Genomic DNA, 25,972 nt, shown 5'->3' with positions numbered 1-25,972 from the left:
GGCAGGCCGGAGCCCTCATATTAAAATAATCATTAAGCATCATTCCTGAGTACTCCCATTAACAAGACCCGCTCTGACCAACTTATTTACCAAACTTAACAACCCCCTTTAAACAGGACACACCGTCACACTCTCAAACAGGAGTGTGAGAAAGTGTCCAAGAGGCCTCAGTGAATCACCCTCCCTCGTTACAACCCTGTAGGAGGAGGAAGGAAGGTTTCCCTGACCCAGTGCCACACAGGAGACTCCCTCCAGACCAGATCGGCCCTCTGCAGCCTACACGGACATCCCTGGGCACATTTCTCTGGTACCCCACACAAAGTTTGTGTATATATAGTGTGTGTCTGTAGTAATCCCACGCTACTCTGGCACGGCTCCAGCAGACATGGGAACATCGCAATGGATTACCCATGGAAGAGAGGGATTTACAGAGGAAGAGAAAGAGATCAATGGAGGAAGGTACAGTAAGAGGGGAGGAAGAGCAAAGAGTTCCCTGAATACCATTAGCCTGCAGAGACACACGGTGAGAGAGGGGCAATAAGTTTAAGATTACCATTTCTATCAATACAGCTCAGATAAGGCAAGAGAAGAAAGGGACAGGGGAAATAGGACACTGTATAGCAGCCTACAGAAACTTATCTTCAGATGTAAGGGGATAATGGGGTGCTGGTTTAGCTCTGTTGGTGGAGCAGGCGCCCCGTGTACAGAGGCTACAGTCCTCGACGCACCGATCACAGGTTCGAGTCCCAGTCTGCCGGTCATTTGATGCATGTCATCCCCCACTCTCTCTTCTCCCCACATTTCCTGTCTCTCTTCAGCTGTGCTATGAATAAAGGCAAAAAGCCCAAAATAATAATCTAAAAACGAAGAATGAAAGAAAGAAGGTGACAACACAGTTGATCAAATATAAACTGTTTTGATTTCGGTCTGATGTGCGAGCGAGAATCAGGTAATTATGACATTTGTAATTATGACATGCTTTGACAAAGAGTCACAACAGCGTCATGGCGCTAAATCAAATTGTATATTTAGTTATAACCAATAAACATAATTAACATAATATTATGTTCATTCAAAAATGGACTAAAAAAGCCACTCGAGGGGAATTCACCTCTGTGGCAAATAAAAAAACTGCATCTAGGCTATATAAGGCTATATTTCTTTAGATTGTTTTTTGTGCATTTTTGCCTTTATTGGCAGGACAGCTGAAGATAGACAGGAAATATTGGGTGAAAAGAGTGGAGGGATGACGTGCAGCAAAGGGCCGATGGCGGGAGTCGAGCCTGTGGCCGCTGCGTCAAGGACCGTAAATGGGACAAAACTTTCAGATTTAAAGACGACTCTGCTTCCTTTTCAATCAATCAATCAATCACATTTTATTGGTATAGCGCCAAATCATAACCACAGTTATCTCAAGACACTTTACAAAAAGAGCAGGTGTAGACCGTACTCTTTGTTATTTAGAGAGAGACCCAACATGAGTCCACCATGAGCACTACTTAGCAACATTCGGCACAGTGGCAGGAAAAACTTCCTTTTAACAGGCAGAAACCTCGAACAGAGCCAGACTCATGCCTGCCATCTACCTCGACTTTTCTTATTTTGTGTTTATTGATAGCTGGCAAACCAGCTTAGAAACACTTCAACAGAGGCTGAGTCCTTGCCACAATTGCCCCAGGTTTGATATCAACCCTTAGCCCTTTGCCGCAGGTCATCCCTACTCTCTCCTCCACACATGTCTAGCCAGTCAGACGACGCCAAGTGGACTGGAGTCGACTCGCCCTTCTTACAGTCCCATCATGTCACACTCTGGAGAGGCTGCTGGGTCAAGTGCAACACCTAGTGGTAAGGCTCTTTATAAAAGTCTGGTCCAGTGTTTGGCCTAATATCAAACTGTCTACAACAGCTCAAAGCTATGCTGAAGCAAACAGTTATAATGATGTGAAGGAAAATATGTCGCAAAAACATGCAACTAATATCAAACAGACATGTGTGAGCTAGCTCGCTCTCTCCGTCTCTCTCACACATACACATGCACACACACACACGCAGCACACATCATTCTCCCACCAGGCTCAGCTGCTCCTCTACCTCCCACCACACTGACCTTCACCTGTCACACAGGCTTCATATTTACAGCCACCACAGCCCATCTGCCCACACTCAGCCCTGACTGTCAATCAGCAGCAAGCCGCCTCCCCCTCTGCCGATCCATCAGCGGGCCCAGAGCGGTGAACCACACCATCCGGCACAAACGCCGACAACAACAACAACTGAGCCGGTGTCTGATGGCTCGATGCTACTTTTTGCCAAAGTAACAACTCAAACTTTTAGTACTTTGAACTTTAGCACACATTGTTTTAATGGAATTATGACATTAACAGCGTGATTGTGACCCTGGGTTTTACCCGTCTCATAGTTAAAAGCCTCTAAGTGTAGGGGTGGGCTTCATACATGAGTAAGGAATGGAAATGCGTAAAACACTAACTCCCAGCAGAGATCTTGTGTCTTTATGAATTTGAAGTGATGAAGGACAGATGTGAAAATTTAACAGCCACACCCTCCAGAACACACTGCTTCAACAACAGCCTGTGTAATGGGATGCAGCGGCAGCCAGTTGTGTGCAGTCGGTTCTTATTAGTCATAAATTTAGTCCTGTGCCGGCATAAAAAGGTCATCTACAAATTCATTTTGAGCAGGCACACACCTGTGTTTCTGGTAATGGCTCATATTTTCATCCCGTCACTGCTGTCTGGAAAAGTGGGGCAAATGCTCCAGGTAGAACAGCATGCTAAGAGCTCACAGACACACACACACACAGAGAGAAATCCTCGCCTGCAGGTAGTAGCGCCTGGGTGGGGGGCCACTGGATTCAGCCCCCTGCATCTCAATGACAGCCGCACATCCACAGGGATTTATCTAAATGCAAATCAGCCGCCTTCACTCAACAACAACACACATAATTTACTTTGCATGCGCCAAAATACACGACGCAGCCGGGCACGGCACAGGCAGGCAGCCGGGCGAACCCCCTTCGGCTGTGGCTTCTCCTTTTTATCTGCGCCCTCTGGAGCCGCTCATTTTCACCAAATTCACTTTTAATTGAGAGCTAATTTAGCTGAGCCAAATTCACACTCTGAGGTGGATCAGGTAGGAGCAGAGGAGAGGAGCAAAGGGAGAGGATGAGAGAGGGAGAGAGGAGGGGAGAGAAGTTTCAAGGAGAGAGGAGGGAGACGGTACGTGGAGTGGCAGGTGACAACAGAATCTGCTGTTGGTGTCAGTGTGGCTCTCGAAGGAGGGAGGCAGTTTGAAAGAGAGGAGGAAAACAAGGAGGAAATTCTGAGTTTTAATTTGTTAGTACGCTTAAAAGACAACTATCAAAAGCTCTTCTAGTCCTACAAAGACACAAACAATATGTTTTCATAGCTGCAACAACGTCAATCTAACTTCTGTTCACCTCAGCGACCTGTGCAACCCTTCCCAGTATCAAAGCTGACCCAGAGCAATGTGAAAGCTGTCCATGAAGCAGCTAGGACCTGCAACCGTTGATGTAAAGTGATCTACGCTCCAAAAGGTTATCCAGGGTCTCAGCGATGGGGAAACTACCTCCTCACTGCTGCCTGATGCTTTCTCCACTTCTACATAGCTGTTAATTAGCCCGGCTAAGTGCACCATTAATCGATTGCTTGTCTCCATGCTATATCTCATAACGGTGCTGCACTCTGGCAACGCCGGGCGAAGAAATGTGAGGTTCAGGAAGTCACACTTTTTCGGCTGGTGAAATACTGGTGCAGGAGAGAGAGAGAGGGGAAGCAGAGAGTAATGGCTGCTAGTCAAAGAGGGGCAGGAGTGGGTGGTGTGCTGATGGAGGGGAGGAAAACCGCTGCAGAGTTTAGCATTATTTTTCAAATTATATTACAAGTGGACAAGTGGAAGAATATTTGGACATGCAACACAAACTTGAAATTAGCTTGAACCGTAAGATCAAAATATGTCAAAGAAACACAGACTTTTATTTTGAAATTAAACGAGGTGGAACTACGTGCTTGTAGAAACTCTCACGTTACAGATGTGACTTCCTGAAATGTTCTGAAACACGTAAGAAAATCAACTCTTAAGAGACAAGTGAGGAAATTTAAAGTGTAAGTAAAATTGAAGTTGAGCAGAAAGTGGAAGAAAATCCTCAGAAGAAGCAGCTCTTGTTGGTGCAACAAAATACTACAAGTAATGGAGACACAACATACTTCCTGTTGTTGAGGCCCTTTTGTTAGATGGCAGACACATTAATGTAGAAACAAAGGCATTTTCTTGACGTTAACACACTATAAAATACAAATCAGGTACTGCTTTAACAGATGGCCGTCATGCTGCTCACCTGAAAGCTATTTAAAGTCAACTTTCTGGTTTAGCTGAACTGTGTCAGCATACATTGGCAAGGTTCCTACTAGGGGTGGGAATCGCAGGGGGAACACCAATCGGGACGACAATATATTGTGATATCAATATTTTGTCTCACCCCTAGTTCCTACTAAAGCTGATGGTGACATAAACATGAATCATTTGTCATTTTTTAACCATTTCTTGTATTTGTCATTACAAAGTAGAGCAGCATAAAATGACTTGTGTCACTGTCAAACAATGATGTTTAATGTCGTGATAAGTAGTGGGTGACGGTGGCTCAGCCTGTAGGGACTTGGCTTGGGAACTGGAGGGTGGCTGGTTCTTTCCCCAGCACGGCCCAAGTGTGGAATTGGGATAGTTCCTTGCCTGGGCGCTCGAGGTGTCCTTAAACAAGGAACAGAATCCTTCTCGGGGCGCATGTCCATGTGCAGCCCCCTCACTCTGACATCTCTCCATTAATGGAGAGAGTCCTGTCTGTGCATGTGTGTATTACGGGGCTGTGTGTGTAGCATGCTTGTAAAAACATACAATTGAATTTCCCCTATAATAAAATATGTCTTCTCTTCTAACAGACTACCACATATCCATCTAAGGCTCCATATTACTATTGCTAAGGCTGTGGATAATGATTCATTTGGAGGACATTATTAACATGTTTGGTCACATAAGTATTAAAAATATCAATTTTTTAATTAAAGCAGCCCTTGATGACACTCTGGACTGATTATACAGTAACCACCAGTCAATGACACACTGAAAGCATCTCAATCTCACTCAGATGAAAAACTCAGAGGCTTATAACACCCACCACCGCCACCTATGACATACTTCAGTACGAGTGCAGAAAAACAATATTGTGCTGCGCTGAACAGTTTTAGGAAATAGAAATCCTTCATTCAATCTCAGTTCAACCAACTCCCCCTGCAAGTCCGTCAGCGGACAAGTGAGTGAACTCGCCAGGAAGGGGAAAAAATGTACAAACTCTACCCTGCAAAGTTACATTTGTACTCAAAAATAAAAAACTCCTCCTCGCAACATGAGAGAAGCAACATGTTGTCTCGAGTTACAGGCAGCAGCAAAACAGGAGCAGCCTGAGAAGGAAACAGAACAAATCACAGCCCTTGAGTTCTCTGAAGTCCACAATTGTGGCTGCACAACAGCAAGTAAAAAAATACTACGACAAGCAATATCCTGTGTAAAAATACATGCTATAGTGCAATTCTAACCATGCCGTTTCCTACTGACAAAATAGAGAAACATTTAAGATATAAGCACAAAAAAAATTACAAATTTGTCCAACAGTAAAATGCCCCGCAAATGTTTGCACTTCATGCAACAAGTTTCTAACATTTTTAAAAGTTTGTTGTCAAGTTTTAAAAGATACAGCAGCAGTTATTTCCCTGATTTCCAAAGAAAACAGTGCCGTTCAGTTACATTTTAAAGGTGTTATTTACATATTAAAGTTATAATCTCAAAGATCTCTGTTTTGTTGTATTTGGCGGCATCTAATGGCGATAAACGGCATTTGCGGGAGCACACTTCCCAGAAAACCAGACGTCTACGGCTGGCTCCCTTTGTAACGGTTGTAACTCTTGATTTTCCTTTTTCTTTGTTTGTTCAGTCATAGTAGATTACTGTTTACTCGCAACACTTGCAGAGACCGGAAAAGCAGCCGCTTAGCTCCGCCTACCCTCTCTGGCAGACCAACCACTGCTGGCTGATGGAAAACGCGTCACTAACTGGGCGCCGCTTGTGATTTTTTATCTGCGAAAGTCTTTGAGATTATTACTTTAATATGAATTAAAATATTTATCAGTATATTTAAAAGTATCAGTTAAATCTGCAATAGCGAAAAATCTGATTTTAACCAACAGTTGACCGCAAACAAACACAGTTAGCTGTAAACTAAAGACACATCAAGAGAAGTAGAGCAGTGTGATCTGCAGCTGTCTGTCTCAGGAACAGAGAGGTTTCTCTGACGTCAGGACGCGCTACAATATATGCTCCGAGCCTCCGGAAATAGCCTGGCAGGCCTCTTAGAAAGCCGCTTCTAAGAAGAGAAAAAAAAAGGGCTCGCACAACTGCAGACCATTTCAGTCAGCATTCCTCAGGCGGGTCGTCCTTGAGAAGATGGACAAGCTGCAGCGAGACGGAGGCCAACAGGCGGAGAGATCGACAGAAAGGAAGAAAAATGTACAAAGAAGAGAGAGAGAGAACAGGAGACAGACGGGAATGAAAGAGTCATGAGGACAAACCAATAGAGGGAAAAACAGATGTACAGTACTAAACAAGAGCGGGGAGACGGACAGAAACCGTACAGGTGAGGGAATCCCGATTACAGCGTGACCTTGTTAACCCCAGAGGCTCGTTAGAGTCTCGTTACAGCCGCGTTCTGCAGGCCCATCCTCTGTCACACCTTCATTAAGCCCATCGACCCGCTGTGCTTATTAAACACATTCATTACCCCGAGTATTGAACCGCTGCTGCTACCACAGGCCCCTGAATGCATCACAAAGCGGGGGTGGGGGGGTGGGCAGAAGGGTGACGTCTAGTGGAGGGCGAGATAGTGGACGACACGACACTTTTAGACGTTCATACGGAGACACACCTTTCTGTCTGTTATCAATCATCTCTAATGAAGGCAGCGATTAGAGCTGTGTCGGCCTCTCAATCACGGAGAGACGGAGGGGAGGGGAGGGGGAGGGAGGATATGGTTAGTTTGAGAGAGGGGTGGAGTGATGGGAGGAGTGTAAAAAGTTTAAATTAAGCTGAAAAGGAAGCTAAGTTGATCTGATACAAATACCAGTATCGGTATTGGCCTGCAAGTGTCTCAACTGTGGTATCGGATATCGGCAAGTACGTCAGTCAACACACCGATCCGATAACAACGACTGGTTTCAGGCAAATTATCATTATCCCTTTATAACAACACCAGCGTGGTGCTAGCATAGAGTGTTATGTTAGCCAAAGCTAGCAAAAGAGATGTACTCGCTGTCGACCAACGCTCAAGTCCTGGTATGAGAATCTGTTTCTGGAAGGAAAATTGGTATCATAAAATCTCTAAAGTGGAAGTTTATCTTTTCTCTAAGTCTCCTTTGCTTCTTTACATTTCTGTCTTTCCTCCACAGCGCAGCACAGAAGAGCATCCCAAAGGAGGCCCATTCATCATGATGCACACACACCGGTCCACTGGGCCACAGGCGAGGCCTCCGTCCTGGCTCCTTTAAAATGATGACATCATTCCTGCCCATCTCAAACAAAAGGAAAACTCATCATCAGAGCGAGGGAGAGGAGGGGAGAGGAAGGGGAAAGAGCGCAAAGAAGATTAAGAAGAGTAAAAGGCGTGAGCGAGGTGTCGGAAAGGGCCATGAATCATGGTGACATCTCTGGCTGGGTGTCAGGAGCTACGGCTGTCTGGAGCTGGATAAACAGAGGGCCTCTAAAGCGATGCTCTTTAAACACCGGCCAGGTCAGGGCGCAGAACTGGCCCTCAGGACGGGGAACGGCTGCCAAATTCTTTTCACCAAAATGGATTGTCAAAAAGTTAGTGTGGCCAAAACCTTTGTAACGTGCCGCTGGCTGGCAGGGAAGACCAACAACCAAAACTACCACATTCAGATTTGTTCCAACAGAGAAAGTAGAATCGCTGGTTTGAAAATGTCCACAAGGTCACAAAAAAACAGACTTAAAAAAGACAGAAGGACAAATACAGCTTTTTATTTTCATTAATCTATCAATTAGTTTCTCGATTGGTCTAGAAAACCTCCAAAACTTTGAGTGTGCCCATCACAATATCCTTGAGCCCAGGGTGATGTTATTAATTGTCCAACCAAAAGTCACAAAAGTCACAAAAGTATTCAATTTAAGTCACACACACACGGCCAACGTGTCAAAGTAACAGGAACGCACACACTAGAATCAGTTGCACCCTGATTGGACTGTTTAGCTTCCTCTGATTGGATGGACAGAAGACAACATGGAGGCGAGCCGATTGGCGTAAAGAAACGGTCAAAATTTGTGCTTGTAACTTCAGGTACACACATGCAGATAGGAAATTTGTGTGTCTGTAACTGAGACTTTGTGAAATCTCAAAGTTGAAAATATTGTTGCACAAATTTCAGCTACACATTTTAATATATAACCGAAGTGTAGTAAAAGAAACGGATATTCCGTTATTAAACTTCATATTGATTGTGAAAAAAAATCAACCCAACCTCGGCCGTCTCTTGTGTTCTCGTGTATTCTTGTATGGCCTCATGCGCACTCTCTTGGTTACGGAGCATCTTTGAATGCACACAACGTCACGAGACGTGAATAATTAACTTTAGTCTCGCTGAAATGAGCTAATACAACAACCGTGAGGTGTGTGCTAATGATGGTGGAGAGTTCAAATCCCAGCCCGGCCGGAGAGAGAGATTCTCATTCCCAGCATAACAGACTGGTATAGGTATGTTTTTTAAAAGACATGTTTATGTTTAATAATGTTTTAATAATTCTACCTGTCACAGCACAGCTCGCTCGGAGCGTTGAATGTCCGTTCTACCGTAACCTAATTATTTTGTTTATTTTGCAGGGCGTAAGAAGCCTATGTTTATCTTTTAAAAGGTGTGTTTACGTTTATATTAGATATATTTGCAAGTAAATTTGTCTGCCGTTGAATTGGTATGTCCTCTCTGGATATATTGCGCAAAAATATATTTGAATAGTTCGAACCTATGTGTTTTATTAGAAGGAATAATCGAACATCAGCACTAGTACACAAACATAAATACTTTCTACACCTGCAAAGCTTGTTTACAAATTCACAAATTTGTAATTTTTTTACACATTCATAAATTTAGGATGCAAATTTTTTCACATGCACACAAAACATGAAACGCAACTGCAGGCTTTGAAATTATTTGTAAACATCATTTTGCGAGCGCAAAATCTTTTTGACCTTTATTTGCCCCCATACATTTTACACTTACTTACGCCACCCAACATTTAACTCAGAGCTGCAACTAGCGACACTTGCACTGCCGATATATTTTTTTGTTAATTGTTTTGTTGTTTTGGTCTTTAAAATGTCAGAAAAGTGGAAACTGTGTATCAGTGCCAAAACCAAGATAAAGTCCTCAAATAACTTGTGTTGTCCACAACAGGATACTCAGAGGAGTGAGAGCAGAAAATATTCACATTAAAGACGCTGTAATCATTAAATGTGGTTCCCAAAATAGTTGTTGATTTATTTAATACTTCACAACTAATTGGCTAATTGTTGCAGCTCAATAACTATTCCTCTTTTGAATGTACAACAAAGTCTCAGCGTATGAAATGGAGCCGCAGTGAGCCGTTAGCCCCGAAGGCAGGATTCATTTTGCACAGCCGGCACACAAACCATCCAGTAAAACATGTTTAAAGCGTAAAAAAAGATCAAATTAAACGTGGGTTTCATCTCAGCTTCACCCCCCGTCTCAGGCTGCAGCCCCTCCGCATGCTCAGCCAGAGTAAGCAATGAGCAGAGGAGGATTGGAAATGGAAGTCACATTCGCATTAACATTCCTCAGTGCTTTTCCTGCTGCTCTGGTTGCTGCGGGCGAATGCTTGATAACGTCATGAAGATGAGTGCTGCTACAACGTCTACGGCGCGAGGAGATTATGTATAACAAGCGAAAAGGCCATTCAGAGTTTCTGGCTACAGGTGTGAAAACACTTTTTTTTTTCATCTCAAGAGTATATTCAAATTACCTGCCTGTCAAAGGACATGAAAGGTGCAAAGAGCAACCATCCACTTTATAATTCTACATTTGTGCAGGGAAATATTACAGCCCAAGCATCAACAGGTCTTAAAGCACCGCTCCTGCCCAAATCCAACCACCTCACAGAGACTCCTTTTTAATTCCTCTCGACTACCTGACCCAGGTAAATACAGCGCAAAGAACATAAACAGTGTTTAGGATATTTGTGTTACTTAATTATTCATGAATACTCGCACATTTCTGACAACAGTTTGGATCTTTCATGCACAAACACTCGAATGCCTCCTCAATCACTGCTCTTATCCAGTCCTACGACACCCTCTGCAGGTGAAAAGCAGGAACAGCAACCAAGTCTTGAACTGGTTTGTCTAAAGCAGTATACATGACAGTTGCTGTATTCGTTTAACACAAATAGTTTTTAAATGAGGCGTGTGTGTACTTATTGATAAGGTCACAAAAGTGATTTGATCTGATCTTTGATCCAGAGCTACTGTTTTTTTTACAGTTAATGACTTTAATGAGATTTAAAGGACACCACTGTCCCTCAAGGAGCAACGTGAGGCATAGGGGATCATTAGCACAAATACAACAAAGAAAAATCATATTTACACAATGTAAATTACTTGGATACTTCAGGGTTAAGATAAATAAAATAAGAAAATTAAGAAACTTAAGAAATCTGACAACATATCCCAGCACATTATGTCAAAATCATCATAAAGTGCAAGAACATTAATTAGCATATTCACTAGTCAACTGACCTTGTCTTGTACCATGTTACTGGGGTGCTAAAATGAATATTGACCAGCAAATAAATGAATAATAAATAAATAACATTATAATAAAATAACAAATAATAAAATAATACTTTTTTTTGGGGGGGGGGGGGGGGGGGGGGTTAAGATTATTTTTGGGGCATTTTGTCGTTATTAGATAGGACAGCTGAAGAGAGACAGGAAATATGGGAAGAAGGGAGTGGGGGATGAAGCAAAGGGCTAAGGACGGGGGTCAAACCTGCTGTATATGTATATATAACCCACACCCTGAAATACAAGAAAGTTCAAATACTTTAAGTTAAAAAACATAAAGAACGTTTAATACACATCAACAAAACACCATCATATATGAGCCTACTGTAAATACAACACAATACTGCTAAATGCTAACACAACTGCTGCTATCCATCTTCCAACCACTTATTTTTTGCCCATCAGTAGAGCTACACTTAAGTCCCCTTACTCCACTCTGATCTTCAAACTATTTCTTTTCTTCTTCACAGACACCCAGTCAATAAAAATACGATATACTGCAAATGCAAAGGCTTTCATCAGTGGGCCATAGACTCAATCACCATTGTGTTACCTCACAACGATAGACAGTGACTTAACAGACATTATTTAAAAGAAAAAGTTTGAGATTATTACTTTAAATAATATACTGTATATACTGCACAGTGTGGATGCCAATCTAATAGACAGCCTACTAAGGGTTATATTGCACAGTGCAGCTGGTTCTGTGTGTATTTTATTGTATGTAAATAATATAAGTTTTCTAGTTTTAAATTTAACAGCAAAAACCTTATAGTACTGCTACTGCAACTACTACTGCTACTTCTACTGCTGCTACTACCACTGCTACTACAGGCACAAGTCTCCCTCACTACTTCTGCTGCTCTACATTTCTGGCAGACTTAGAAGTCATCTTTGGCACCCTGTCACTGTTCAACAATAGAAAGCCAGCTACATTTGCTTTCCAAATTCTCACTTACAATGTTTGTCATTGGCATGACTTTGTTTTCTGTCCACAAGTTAAATACTTTGAACATTTCTTTGAGCCACTCAGGGGCTCAAAGAGCATCCAGCCACACCAGGGTCTCTTTCTCCTTTTTCAAAATGTAATTTCACCTGTGTTATTGAAAAGTCGGGGTAAAGATGCCAAATGTTGACGCTGGATCTTTTCATGTGGGAAACTAATGTTGAAAACCAAACAGTACAGCAAGGTTAAATATCACTGCGGGGGCCAGCTTCACAGACTCACATTTCCAGAGGTGCTTTCACTTTGTTCCCTTCTTTCTCCTCCTTTAAGACTTGTTTTGTTGTTGAGCAGACGGCGAGGGGAACATATCGACGATGTCTGTGTCTGAGTGCAGCCGGCTGTCCAACTTAAAGTCAGAGCTCATTAATGCATCTGATTACTCTTCAGGCAAAGGCTGATCAGCAACCGCTCCACACACACACACACACACCCACACATACGCACAGAGCAGCTTTTTGGGGACACGGATCGATACGAAGGCACTTCAAAAGAGCAATGAAGAGGAGGATATCGGAGAGAGGAATGCGCTCTGAGCTTAGACTACACACTGAGAATGTAAGCAGAGGTAACAGTGAAAATAAAAGTTTTTGGGGAATAATTCAAGAGCGAATGACTAAAAAAATTATCTTGTGTCCTTCTTATCCAACTTAGTCAGGCAGTGAGGGCTGCAACTGACAGTTATTTCTATTATTAATGAATGACTCTAAGGCAATATATGTAAACTTAGCTCAGAAAAATGATGTTTACATTTGGTGTTACTTAAGAAAACATATCACTGAGGTGTAAGAAACATCATGAACAAATTTCCTTCCTCATAAAACACCTGCAAGGCCAATTTATATTTTGCACCGTTTACATCCATGCCGCATCCGGCTGTGCAGGATACAAACAAATAGGGACCACAGTGTAAAACTATTGCTCTGTAGCTTTACTCGTCTTTAAAGAGGGGCTATTGTGCTGTATCACATTTTAAGACATATATATAATGTTACAATGTTTGATGTCCATAGTAACCGTGGTAGAAGTTTCACATCTGTTGGTAAAAGTATGTTGGAGTGCCGTAAAATTCAGTGTTTAAGACGCACTTTTAATTTTTTCATCTAAAAAGTGGGCTGCGTCCTCTATACTGGTGTGATCAATATACCAATACAGAAGGGAAGGGTGAGTTATGTTATTGTGTTACAGTATTTTACCCAGATGATGGCGCTATCCGGTCGCTAAGTTGTGATGTCACACCTCTGCATTAAACTGTTTCCGGGTCCAAGCCGCTAAAACGTCTCCTATTTCCAATATGACGCAGTGCTGTTTTGTGTTTTTCTGTTGTTTCTGTTGTGTGTCATGATCATCATTGCAGTCGCTACCCTCAAAACAATCAACCTAGCTGCAGCACCGGCAGCTAGCAGGACTGCAAATGCGACATGGTGGAAACAGATGGTAGGCTGTATTTTGTTTGTGTTTTGAATTAAAATTAATTAAAATAGTGTTGAAATAACAAATAGTAATACATAGCTCTAGAAAACATTTTTCCCTCTGGGATAGCTCCAAAAAACAGACTGCGTCTTATATTCACAGTAATCCCCAGGCAGGCTAAAGAGAGCTGGCCAATCAGAAGAAAGTGGGCTTGTAGGGGCGGGGTTTTTTAAAGGGACAGAGCTGACCGAGTCGTTTCAGGCAGAGGCTGTATGAGGGCCTGCACAGAGCACCAGTGTGAGAAAAATGATGAGTTTGTTTAACTGTAAATTATGCTAAGCTACTCCACAGGTATCACAGAGTGAAATATGAAGCTTGCAATTAGCACAATACCCCCCCTTTAAAAAGTACTACTTCATGCAAAATTAGCCATTTTTAGAATTGATGCTAAACCATTTTCTATCAAATAGTTACGTGACTAATCTACTTATTGTTTCAGCTCCAAACAAAGGACCTGCCAACATACCAACAGTGATGATAGAACTTATTCAGAAATGGAGTGAGCACAAAAAAAATTGGAAATTAGGTGAAAAAATGAGTTTAAATAAATTAGAGCAAGACCAGGTCAAAACCTCGTATGTGGCTGACCGCATCAGGTCAATGTGCGCTTTTGTGGGCAATGTGTTACAAGGACTGTCCTTATGAGGCCGATGACAACGTGTTTGAAAGCAGGTGAGGACAGCGGACAAGCAGCGAATGAGCAGCCCCGCCTACTCCCCAAACAAAGTATCCAGAGCCGTATAGACAGAGAGTCACGTTAGTGGAGGTCCAATATGCTCCATGATCTGCCATTGCGATGTCGCAACTCTCTCTCTCTACGGCTCTGAAAGTACCGTCATTCAGTCCCGTGTGTAGGGCTGACCCTGGCGGTCAGCCAAAAATTAAAGTGAAAGCAGGGAAAGTTTAGAAGTAAAAACACTTTAAGCCTATTTATTAGGAATTCCCCTGCTGGGACAAACAGATGGTTAAAAGAAACGCTCTTATCTGCACAGTTAGGCATAGTGAACATGCCGAAATCCACAGAGACATGAAAAGACAAAGAAAGAACTTTTGATGACATGAAAGCTTGGAAAATCATGGAGCTGAGCTTTTCCTCCATTTGACAACCATAATCCCACACCATTAGCTATTAAACACACTGAATGCATCGTGCAACATCTGACAATCAACATCCTTAAATCTCCTGTCGATGGAGTCCGGAGGGGATTGGGGGGGGCTCTTTAAGAGTAGATGCACAATGTTTGTGTGTGTGTGTGTGTGTGTGTGTGTGTGTGTGGCTGGTCAGAGTAGTTCTCTTTATCTCTAATTACAGTCAAATACGTGAACAAAGTTTCCAGCTCTGGCAGCTACTCAATTCATCTGTGTTTTAAATAGGCCCCTGTGTGTTTCAGTGTGTGTTGCTTTATGTCAAAGGTCCGTCCCATAATAACTGACAGCTATCATTATCACTTCCTTTGACCCTGCAGCGCCTCTAATCTGGCTAATTGAATCAGCTAATGTCAATATACAGTTAAATCTGCCATTATGTTTGATTGGCCTTCGCCGTCTGCCAGACAAAACCAGGCAACTGACAAGCTGGACGGACGGACAGCCAATCAGAGCCTCCTCCACTGACCGCCAGCCAAGAAACACCATCCTCTCTGACAGGTCGTCGTTTCATGTTGTTCCACAGACAAACTCTTCCATCCCAAACGCCGACGTAAGAGAGAGACAAAGCGCGGGAGTGAAGCTCTGATTGTACACGCAGAGTGGTAATTACACCTAAATTGGGGGCACATGGTAATCTATGTTAGGTCATCTCCAATTCCACTTACATTTCCACAGTTTGCACTAATTAAAACTGTAAATAATCAGAGCCTGAGTGAGAGAGAGAGAGAGTGAGGGAAAGAGAGAGCAGGCAGGAACAATGTCTTTGAGATGAGCCGGTGGAAGAAGCGTCACATCACGATGCGGGAAAATTAAGTGCACACTGTTTGATTTTAACAAGACAGGAGAGCAGATAAAGTTTTGTTCTTTAAGAGCGGAAAAGAAAGAAGGAAAGTGCTTCCATGGCAGAAATGTTTGCAGATTCCGAAGTGCGTTTAATTGGAGGGAACGTTGGAGCACGGTTACCGACACGGAGAGACGGGTGACGAGAGCGCTTTGCAGCTCATACTCGTCCACCGGTTGAAACTGACAGAACTCGGAGTCAAACTTTCAGGGTTGTCTTTGCCCCCTACGGCAAATTGAAGAGAGAGATGAGGAAAAGGGGAATTTGCTATTCTCAGAGCCTTTGCCCTTCGAGGTGGTGGAAGAGAACAGAATATGAATGGGGAGAGAGAGAGAGAGAGAGAGAGAGAGGAGAAAACACTTCAGAAGATGAAAACCAGCCTTGAAAGGCAACTGGTGCAATATAACCAACTGTGGCATAAATACTGGATGAACGCCAATAAAGGATGCAGGGTAGGTGTCAGAGGGAGAGCGGCACAGAGACACCGGAATCACCTGCCTTTCACAGAACACTCACTCCTAGTCCAGGGATATCTGTAGCCCGGGGCTGATTTGGCCCCGGGGCTAACAAGCAATGAAAGAGGGAGCGTCAATTTGTCAACTGTAAATAAGTCGCTGCTGGATGCATCCTCGGCAACTTCCAACTGTCATTTGTCAGACAACAGACGTGCCCTTCAGTGTGATAATGAAGACATGAATTTATGTGTTGTCCTTTAGACGGAGAGATTTCACATCTTGCATCATCGCAGAAACGTACCTCGACTGCGCCTCAGTTAATTACCAACCAAGACTTTTGTGGTTTTAATTTGTGGTGCAACATTAGCAGAATTACTAATGTTTGTACAAGCTCTGATTAAATGTTTCCTTAAGGCTACAAAGGCTTTCCCTCAGCCTAATACTAAAACCTATTTAACCATCTACAAAGCCAGATATGGCTTTAACACAGAGAACAGACCCTCCAGCGTGGAACTGAAACCACAACTAAGACGAGAAGAAGGGAAGGAAAGAGAGGAAAAAATGTGCGTGGGTGTGCGCATGGCAGAGAGGGCGAGCGATAGACCACACAGAAGCATCCTGCAGCAATTCAATTATTCAATTTCAGAGGAGGAGGAGAAAGAGGGCAGATCACAGTGAGAGAAAGGCTCATCCTCATCTGTGATTGATTAGGAGAGACAGAGACAGGATACTTGTGCCACAAAAGCCAACGGAGAAGAGGAGAGGGGAGGAGAGGAGAGAGGCTTTCGCTGTACGTGCACAGGACTGCACGATTTATAGCGCACTAAAAACCGAGAAGCCCATCTCTCAGTGATGTTTCCTGGATCATTTCAAGTAGAGAACAAAGGTTCAGCTCACACAAGAATGTTCAGCCATTCCTTTTTTGTGCATAAACCTCTCAGATAAGCCTTTTCTATGCTGCTTCAAACCCTTTTAGTCGGTCTATAAACAGCTGACCTCGGGTGAAATAAGATCCTCAAAGTATAAATAGATGAGTCACCTGTTAAAGTGGTAAGATCTCAGTTTCGTTCTCTTTGGCGGCATCAATGGCGATAAACGGTAATTGCGGGAGCACACTTCCCAGATATCCAGACAGTGCTGCATGTGTGACGTCCACGGTTGGCTCTGGTTGTAACTCTTGATTTTCCTCGCTGACGGTCGCTTTCCTTTTTAGACTGTTTGCCTTCATCTGATTGACAAATTTGTTTCTTTTTCTTTGGATTTTCACTTATTTTTGAAGTTGTATCTGTAGTCATCGATCTTTTCTTTGTTTGTTCAGCCATAGTAGATTACTGTTTACTCGCAACACTTGCAGAGATCGAGAAAGCAGCCGCTTAGCTCCGCCTACCCTCTCTGGCAGACCAACCACTGCTGGGTGATGGAAAACGCGTCACTAATTGGGCGCCACTTGTGATTCTTTCCACGAAAGTCGTACCAGACACCCACCCCTCTGTAATACTGCAAATGCAAAGGCTTTCATCACCATTGTGTTACCTCATTCGGTGATAGATAGCGACTTAACAGCCATTTATTTACATGAAAATCTTTGAGATTGTCACTTTAAATTCTTTATGTAATGCAATATTTACGATTAAATATTAAAGCCAACAGCGTGTATAATTTGACATCCTTCTAAATGACGCATTTATTAAAACACACCTGTACATTTTTATGCCTATCTCTGGTGCCAACACTTTCATCCAAACTCGTTCCGAGACTAATTACAACAATTTTCCTGCAAAGCAACAGCATATTTTTCCGGAGAAGTTGGAAGAGAGCGCCCTCAGTTAGTCTTTCAAGCTGTCAGAGAGAATTTATGGCCCCTGTGGAAAAATGTAAGTGTTTCTGGGTCGTCTTAATTCCTGGCAAACTTAATGACAATTTCGGGCCGAGCAGCCAGAGCGCCTAGACATAACAATTCCCATATAAGCTGGGGCCATTTCTCTGCACACTAATGACAGGAAGCTAAAATAACTGCGACCAATTCACGTCTGAAAAATGACCGTCTGAAATTGATACTGCTGCGCTGAAATGTTATCTGCGGCAATATTAATCTCTCACCCAGAGGTAATCGCTAATTTCATATACTATTAAGTTGATGAATGGGGTTTTAACAAACTGAGCTATTGTTAACAACTTAAAGCAGACTAATTCATCAAGGTCATGATTACTCACGCGCTGCAAGGAAATATTAGCAGGAAGAGTGCAGAAAGGAAGATCTTTTTAAAAGGGCTTAGAAACAGACGTGCCAAATTAATATTCATGCTTCTATCAGATTCTAATACTAAATGTCAAATTGAGTAAAAGGGGGGAATGTGTATGTGAGCGTTTGGTGGAGAAATGCACAATTCAACATCAGCTGACTTCAGAAACTGGGGAAACAGTGACATCTAGTGGTGAACCTGACGTACCTGCTGATGCTGGAGATGGAGCAATCAGCAAACAGATTCAGGAATTATTTTCCTCATAAAACTGTAATATTACAAATTTAGGATGGCCAGGATGTGATCAGATCCTCATATTAGAGTTAAAAACAAGATGCTTGTGTCCTAATGATGAAGGATAAGCGCTCAGTGAAGAAACCCCTCCCCTTGTGCCCTCATCTCAATACCTATAAGCAACCTGCCACATGACCCTTAGTGGTCACCGCGACCCAAGGAGCATTGCCAACTTCAAAAGACCCAGGCTCCACCATGTGAGCGACAATGGCGACAGTACAATAATGTTTTGAATTAAACACAAAAGAGAAAAATAGAGAGAAGGATAGAGAGAGGTGTGTTAGGAAGAAGACGGGAAAGGCAGAGGCAGGGTGACCCCGCTGGATCAGGCTGTACTCTGTACCTCCCCCCGACTCCCTCATTTTCATGAGGGAAGAGAGGAGAGATGAGAGAGCAAGGAAGATGGGGGTTAAGGCTAGGGTAGGGGGTAACCCTAAGCCAATGCTACCTACCCTACCACATGGCTTTAAACAGCCCCCACAACTCAAACTTGTAGGTAGACAGGCAGCGAGAGCAAGCACATCAACAGGGTTATCAAGTGGGCCATGAGAATCTGTAGATTAAACCTAGAAATGTTTGTGTATTTTATGATAATTAAGAAAAATAAGTGTTTTTTGTCCCCTGGTCATTATACTAAATATCAAAGACCCCCTTAATTCTAAAATGTGCTTTCTGATATGTCCCTTTAAACACGTGGCTTTTACCATACAGACGTGTTTCCATGTTTGATATTCGACAGGTGTTCCACATTCCTGTACAGAACTGGGAGATGTCTGTGCACTTTCCTGAAATCTTGTCAGTACAGAGAGTGAAAGTTTGCATCAGCTCAGAGAAAGTATTGACAGCAAAGGTAGAGTGTGCTGTTATGGGATGTCAACAAGACCTCTGAGCTTCCTTCCACCATCAACCAAAACTTCCACCCAACACTTTTTTCTATGTTTCACAACTAGCGCTCTGTCAGCAGCTACCAGACAAGCTAAAAGCAAATGGTGCTCCTCGTCTGAGTCGGGATCTGACTCAAGCTCAAACACGGATGGCTGATCTTTGCATGCTTCCTTCCTTGCACAGGATATGTGGTGAAGAACAGAAGAAAAGAAGAGAAGAAGCAGGTCTGCAACAGCTGATTAAGAGATGTGAGAAATGAACAAAGCTTCACAGTGATGTAAATTGAACCTGATACCATCAAGCTGACGGTGCCTTTACAGTTTTGAGCTGTACACACCACAGTGACAAACAGTGAGACACAGGGCCGCAGTGCTCTGCCGATATAACCGCAGAATAACCACAGAATATTAGCGGTCGCTACATAGCTTAGAAGAGTACGTCTGTAGAGCCAACATGAGAACAATGCACACAGACTTTTTGCTCCTGTGTGAGCAGAAACAGAAGCACAAACACTAAACAAGATGTGTGGGACTGACCATTTTGTTCTCTTGCAGGTAGAGTCTCTGGAGTTTACGGCATCCTCTGGCCAAGGCCACCATGCCATCATCTGAGATGCCGTAGCACTGACCCAAGTGGATGTCCTTCAGCTCACTGCAGGACGCGCCCATCTGAAGGCAAAAAAGGAGAAATACATGACTATAAGAAATGTTAAACACTGCAAATCTACGCTTTTTAGAGTAAGACTACTTAATACTTATTATTTGGGATTAAAGAGAACAAATGAGACAAGTGTACGACACACAAGCAAAGTAGAAAGAGGCTTTGGATATGTTGCGTTTCCATTTGGGATTTAAATGCACACCTTTTTTAATGCCTCATCCGTCAGTTTGTCCTGGTTGCCCACATGCACCTTCACCAGCAGAGGGCAGTGTGTAGCCAAGGACGCCAGAGAGGAGTCACCGAGTTGCTTGCAGCGGTACGCTGTGTACTTCTGCAGGCCAGGACAGTGTGAGGCCAGAGAGGACACACCGTGGTCATGGACACCTCTGCAATCTGAGATGTTAATCTCTGTCACATTCTGCCTCCGAGAGGCGATTTTCACTAGGAGATCGTCGTTTACCTGGGGAACAGGGACACATAAAGTGAGCACATACAACTATCTTTTTCATTCAATTGGTTGCACTGAAAGTTTAAATGGCATGTAACAGATTTGATTACACAAATTGGAGTATTATCTTAATATCTTAAAAGTATCAGATGATGAATGTCACTACTTAATTAGCTTACTTGTTGTAGGCCACTGAGGTCGATTTGCTTCCAGAACTGGAAGTCCAAGCAGAGATCCCTCCAGTACTTACAGACCAGAGAGGCACACAGACAGCGCTCCTTCACTGTCAAGTGGGAGAGCACCTGCATAGAGACAAGGGCCAAAATAATGCACCAAAACATTTCAGATTCTTTGGTTTATTCATAAAAAGAAATCATGTTTTTATCAATAGAAATTTCTGGGTTCATGTTTTGGCATATTTCTTTGTCTAAATCCGGAGAAAAAACATCAGTACTTATTTGAAAAAGCAAACACATTGCTGGAGTCTGACCTTGAGAAGGATGGAGGAAGGCAGGTGGTTGATACTTGAGTGGTCAGCAGCGTCAGAACTTCTCGCCTGGGAGTCGTCATATTGATGGAGGCAGCAGGGGGACGAGTCTGAACTATGAGGCAAATCAGCATGAAGACCCAACCCACAGCAGCCATCAGCAGGTGAGGAGGAGGAGGAGGAGGAGGCAGAGGAGGAAGAAGAAGCAGAGGAGGAGGGAAGTGGACAGAGGGGAAGGTGGCAGTGGCCAGTTTCAGAGTTCGAGGCAGCCTCTCCCCCACCACCTCCCACTCCTCCGTTCTCCAGCCCTCCGTCAGGAGCAGCAAAGGCGCAGCGGGGCTGCTTGCAGGGGGTGCACCTCTGCACCTCTGAGCACTTCCTCTTACACACCTGCAATCAGAGACACACACACACACACACACACACATACATCAGCCAGGTGGAACCAGACTTTCTTCAGACAAGTCAGAACAGATTGAACTATAAAGCCTTTAAATACAAATACAGTTGAAGAAGCCGACACCGCCCACATAATGAAACATCAAAACAAAACAGCACGCCCGACCTGGGATACTCAATAAGAATATTATAAAACAGTCGTTTTACTAAGTTTGCCTCCAACAATTCTGTTAAAAAACAAAACCCCATGTGTCATGGTGTAAAACTGTTTAATCATTTAAACACTTGGACATTTTTGCATGTAGGTTGGAAAGCAATAAAATGATTTCCTTAAGTTTTGCCCCCTTTTTTAACATATCCACTGTTCAGCCTTCTCTGCTTCTAGTTAACGTGATTGGTTATCGTGCCTGAATACTGCCTATTTATATAATACTGCCTATTATAAGTATTTAAGATTTAAGCTGATTCAAATTTGGCCTTTTTGTATCATATATCACTTTAAATAATGGAGCTGCCTTCATTCAGTTATGTTCTTAAATACATTTAAGTTGAATTGATAGTTCACCATCGGGGGTAATGAATTAACCACTTATGTCGTGGCCGTTTGGGCCATGTGTATAGATTCATGCCGTATCTTAAAGAGGGGGTATCATGCTGTTTCATATTTTAAGACATATATATAATGTTACAATGTTGGATGTCCAGACTAAGCGTGGGTGACGTTTCAAATCTGCAGGTAAAAGTATGTTGGAGTAATCCCCAGGCTTCTCAGCTCAGTCTGCAGGCTGCTGTGAACACCAGGTTTCACACAGTTTTCTCTACACGCTGCACTTTTGTGACGTCTCAAAGTGCAGCCTCAGCAGGCTAAAGAGAGCTGGCCAATCAGAAGAAAGTGGCCTTGTAGGGGCGGGGTTTCTTAAAGGGACAGAGCTGACTGAGTCGTCTCAGGCAGACGCTGTGTGAGGGCCTGCACAGAGCACCAGTGTGAGAAAAATGATTGTACTGTAAATTATGCTAAGCTACTCCACAGGTATCACAGAGTGAAATATGAAGCTTGAAATTAGCATAATACCCCCTCCCCCTTTAAACAGTTGGTACCCAAGTTCCCTACCATCTCAGTGTAGTCGCTGTTGCAGCCAGACACAGGCACAGGTACAGGTATGGGCACGGTCACAGACACCCCAGCAGTTCTAAAGAGAGCTGGTGGTGGGATCAGTTTGGCAGGAACAGCTGATAAAAGGCTCCTCCCTTGGCCCTCCCAGATAGCCAGCTCCCGAGGTGACAGCAGGAACTTTGAGCAGTCTTCAGGTGATGCGAGTGTCGCGTATCGCTCAGCGAGCTTTGAGGCAGCCGCTGCTCCGATGCCAACTCCACCCACACCAGGGACACTGATTCCTGTGATGCTGTTGTGACGGCACCCGCTGCCGTTAACGCCGGCCTCCAAGTGGTCGCTGTCGTCTTCGAGACCGCTGCTGTTGCTGTGGACGATGAAGCAGAGCATGCAAGGCAGCTGCAGGAAACAGTTCCTCTTCTTCTTCTTCCTGTGGTGCAACTTGCGTGTCCTCTTCTTCAGGCGGTAACCATTTTTCGAGAGAAGATGGCCCATATAGATGATTCAAGGAAACTCTGAAAAAGAGGAAGTCAGGCCATTAGCAAATATATGACAGAGCAATATCATAAACATCTAGCAGGACTGGGTGTCAACGTTTGTATATAAATGGTTAGCCACAAATAGCAAAATGATGCTAAGTACCATACTTTTAAACCCTATTTTATAAAGTTCTAAAGTTATGAATACATAAACATCCAATGCAAAAATCCTAATCAAGGCTTTAAAGTTTAGAGGATTACCTTGACAGTAAGACGTAACATTAAGTACTCGACAGTTATCAATATTTAGACATTAAAGCTACACAAAAAAGTACTGTTCCCAAATAAGTAGTGTGACATTTTAGGAAGCATGTACGACAATGCTGATGTATCATGATGGGCCCATATCAGCCAGCGGATATATCAGTAGGGCTCTAGTTAATATGATTTTATAGGTGGAGACCTGCATCTACAAGTAAAGAAAAAGGTCCTCATGCGAAAATATTCTCTTGAATAAAACAAATTAATATAATGTACATACTAATAAAAAATAAAAATACATTTAAAGCTGGAGAGATACGAACACAATGAGTGACTTCATAAAAACCCTGAAACTTAAGGCTTGATTTGCTTTTTCTCTTGTGTCAGAAAGAGACCCCATTTGCATGAGGAACAACTGCTGTCACAAAAAACATTTGCACAATGAGTATGGTGTTAAGATTTACGTTTACACGACCCAAAAAACTGTTGGTGAGAGATTAACCAGATCAAGAGTAAGCTGAGACAAAGCTGTCCCAAGGAGAAAAACATCTTTCAGCCAGACAGCTTTTACAGTAAGAGCTTCCCAGTTTTTGAACATCCTCCCTTTCAACATACGCTACAGTGAGTCTTACCGTTCTCTTGTACATAATATTAAAACCTGGCTCAAAACACAACCAGACCTGCCACCATACTTAGCCACTGCATGCTTGCCCTGTCTGCTCTCGCTCTATGCTCTTGCCTGTCTTCTGTAATGTAATGTGATTTTATGTTGTTATGTCTCAATCATTTGCTGATTGTTTGCTTAATACTGTGTTGTATTTATTGTTGCTTATATGTCCTACTGTGCATGATCTTCTGTTCTTCTGTTCTGTTTTTATATATTGAGTGTTTTGTTTGTTGTTTTAATAGTCAACTTTACACCAGGCCGAGGGACAGCAGTTGAAAATCATGCTTTTGGCTAACACTGGCACATTTACAGTGATGTTGATTAATATGCATTGTCCCTGAGAATAAACAAATAAAATAAACAAATAAGATAGATCTTAAAAATGTGAACCTATCCTAAAAATGTCAAGGACAGTCAGAATGTACTGAAACAGCTGTGAACATAGTGCATGTGATGCTGAAAATAGACCGATGGTGGCCAACACTGTCATTACACTCCTCCCCCCATGTAGTACACATTACTAGAAAGCACAGCAACATCCAAGCTTAGTATCACTGTCAAATACTGTTCTTGTTTGTAAAAAGCAACGATATTAGTAGTGTAAGTAAACGTGCATTACAGCACACAACAAAGGAGCTGCAGGCTTTGGAGCAGTGTTTATCCTCCAGTCGAGCCAACTGACTTTTAATATTTGTGTTATAAAAACATAATATGCCACATGTTAAATCCTAATTTAGTTAGAATATAAAATAGCAGATTTGTTATTGTTATACTGCTGTGTTGTAAGGAAACGGCAAAGACCCCTTGTTTGGTTGCTAGCGTATGAAAAGATGTAAACAGTGAACAGGTGGTCATTTGTTTAGCATACACACACACAAAGCAACATTAACGTGACGGTGGTGTTTGGTCTGAAGTCGCGACAGCTTTATGTGCAACATTTGCTCCAACTTGACAACATATTTACACCCTAATTTAAAGAAAAGGACATTGTTCGGTTGCTAACCCAGTTTTCTGACAGGCTAGCTTGCTCCATCACTGATGCTAAGTTAGCTGTGATAGACCCAACATAAAACATCATGTCTCACCACTTCACACGGTGCTCCCACACTCCGGACGGTGCTCGCATAATACTGCGATGCTGCACGGTCACGATGAGCGCTGACAAGTCCCGAAAATAGAGACGGGGATGCAAGAAAACCTGCTACTGAACTAGCGTAGTGTTTATCCAAACAGTGGCAGCTCTGGCTCTGCTGCTGCTCTTGAGGACAACACTTCCGCACAGAGAGGGCAGAGGGATGGAAGCCGACGAGGGCGATTCGTAATTGGTTAAGGTTTGCTAGACGAAACTGTTAGCCTGAGGGCCTTTAGGGAGAACTGAAACCTTTATTTTGGCACCAGTCGCTACCCTTAGTTGTGTGTGCATGATCACATGTTTTAGATTTGAGATATTTGCATGTATGATAACTTTCCATGCTGTATGTACTTTGGTCCAAAAATATATACAAGGCAAAAATACATATCCTGAAGGTCAGGGGCAAAGGGACCAAGCAAGGTAAACCCTTTGCTACACAAATATTTCTGAAAGCATTCAACTCTACAGCAACATGAATCATTAGAAAACGATATCTACGTATATTTTTGAGAAGTAACTACACAGCAGACAGACTATGTAAAACAAGAAAGGGAAAGAAAGCAAGACATTGAGTCTTTCATCACCCTCGCCCACGTGAACTACAAACACACAAAATTGGAAACTTTTCCTGTAAGAACAGTCTGTGTTTTTAATAACCCCAAAATAGAATCAAACAAACAGAACAAACACAACTAATGCTAGAGACAAGGTGGGCACCTTTTGCAGGTCACACCCACATCTTTTGGTCATGTACCATCTTGAAAACCTTCTGGTCAAAAAATTTTGGCCCATCGCCTGGAAGATGTTCTGCCAAATATAATATCATCAGACCAGACAGGTTTCATTAAGCATAGGCAATCCTTTTTTAATATTCGGCAGTTATTGAACATTGTGTATTCTCCCTGTCAAAATGCCTCGGAATGCGTTCTCTCCATGGATGCAGAGAAGGCGTTCGACAGAGTGGAATGGTATTACCTCTTTGAAACTTTGGGAAGGTTCGGATTTGGTGAAGCAATCATATCATGGATTAAACT

The 25,972-nt window shown here is 42.9% G+C and overlaps 1 protein-coding gene across 1 annotated transcript in view; it reads right to left on the bottom strand.

Moving 5' to 3' along the window:
• Window positions 1–24,979, bottom strand: part of fbxl17 (F-box and leucine-rich repeat protein 17) — a 256,289-nt gene extending 231,310 nt beyond the window's left edge. Inside the window, exons 1-6 of the mRNA XM_069683066.1 lie at window positions 24,892–24,979; window positions 22,400–22,914; window positions 20,893–21,279; window positions 20,582–20,704; window positions 20,157–20,414; window positions 19,831–19,962 (exon numbers count right to left, since the gene is read on the bottom strand). Of these exons, the coding sequence (XP_069539167.1) occupies window positions 19,831–19,962; window positions 20,157–20,414; window positions 20,582–20,704; window positions 20,893–21,279; window positions 22,400–22,894 (1,395 nt within the window). The 5' untranslated portion in view covers window positions 22,895–22,914; window positions 24,892–24,979. The remainder of the gene's footprint in view (window positions 1–19,830; window positions 19,963–20,156; window positions 20,415–20,581; window positions 20,705–20,892; window positions 21,280–22,399; window positions 22,915–24,891) is intronic.
• Between the last annotated feature and the right edge of the window lie 993 nt (window positions 24,980–25,972).

This window comes from Semicossyphus pulcher, unplaced genomic scaffold (assembly GCF_022749685.1).
Source record: "Semicossyphus pulcher isolate SPU_LCO1_2020_fin unplaced genomic scaffold, fSemPul1.0.p SCAF_6, whole genome shotgun sequence".
Taxonomy (NCBI): Eukaryota; Metazoa; Chordata; class Actinopteri; order Labriformes; family Labridae; genus Semicossyphus; species Semicossyphus pulcher.
The sequence above is the reverse complement of the archived record's forward strand: the minus strand, read 5'-3'. Positions and strand labels throughout refer to the sequence as shown.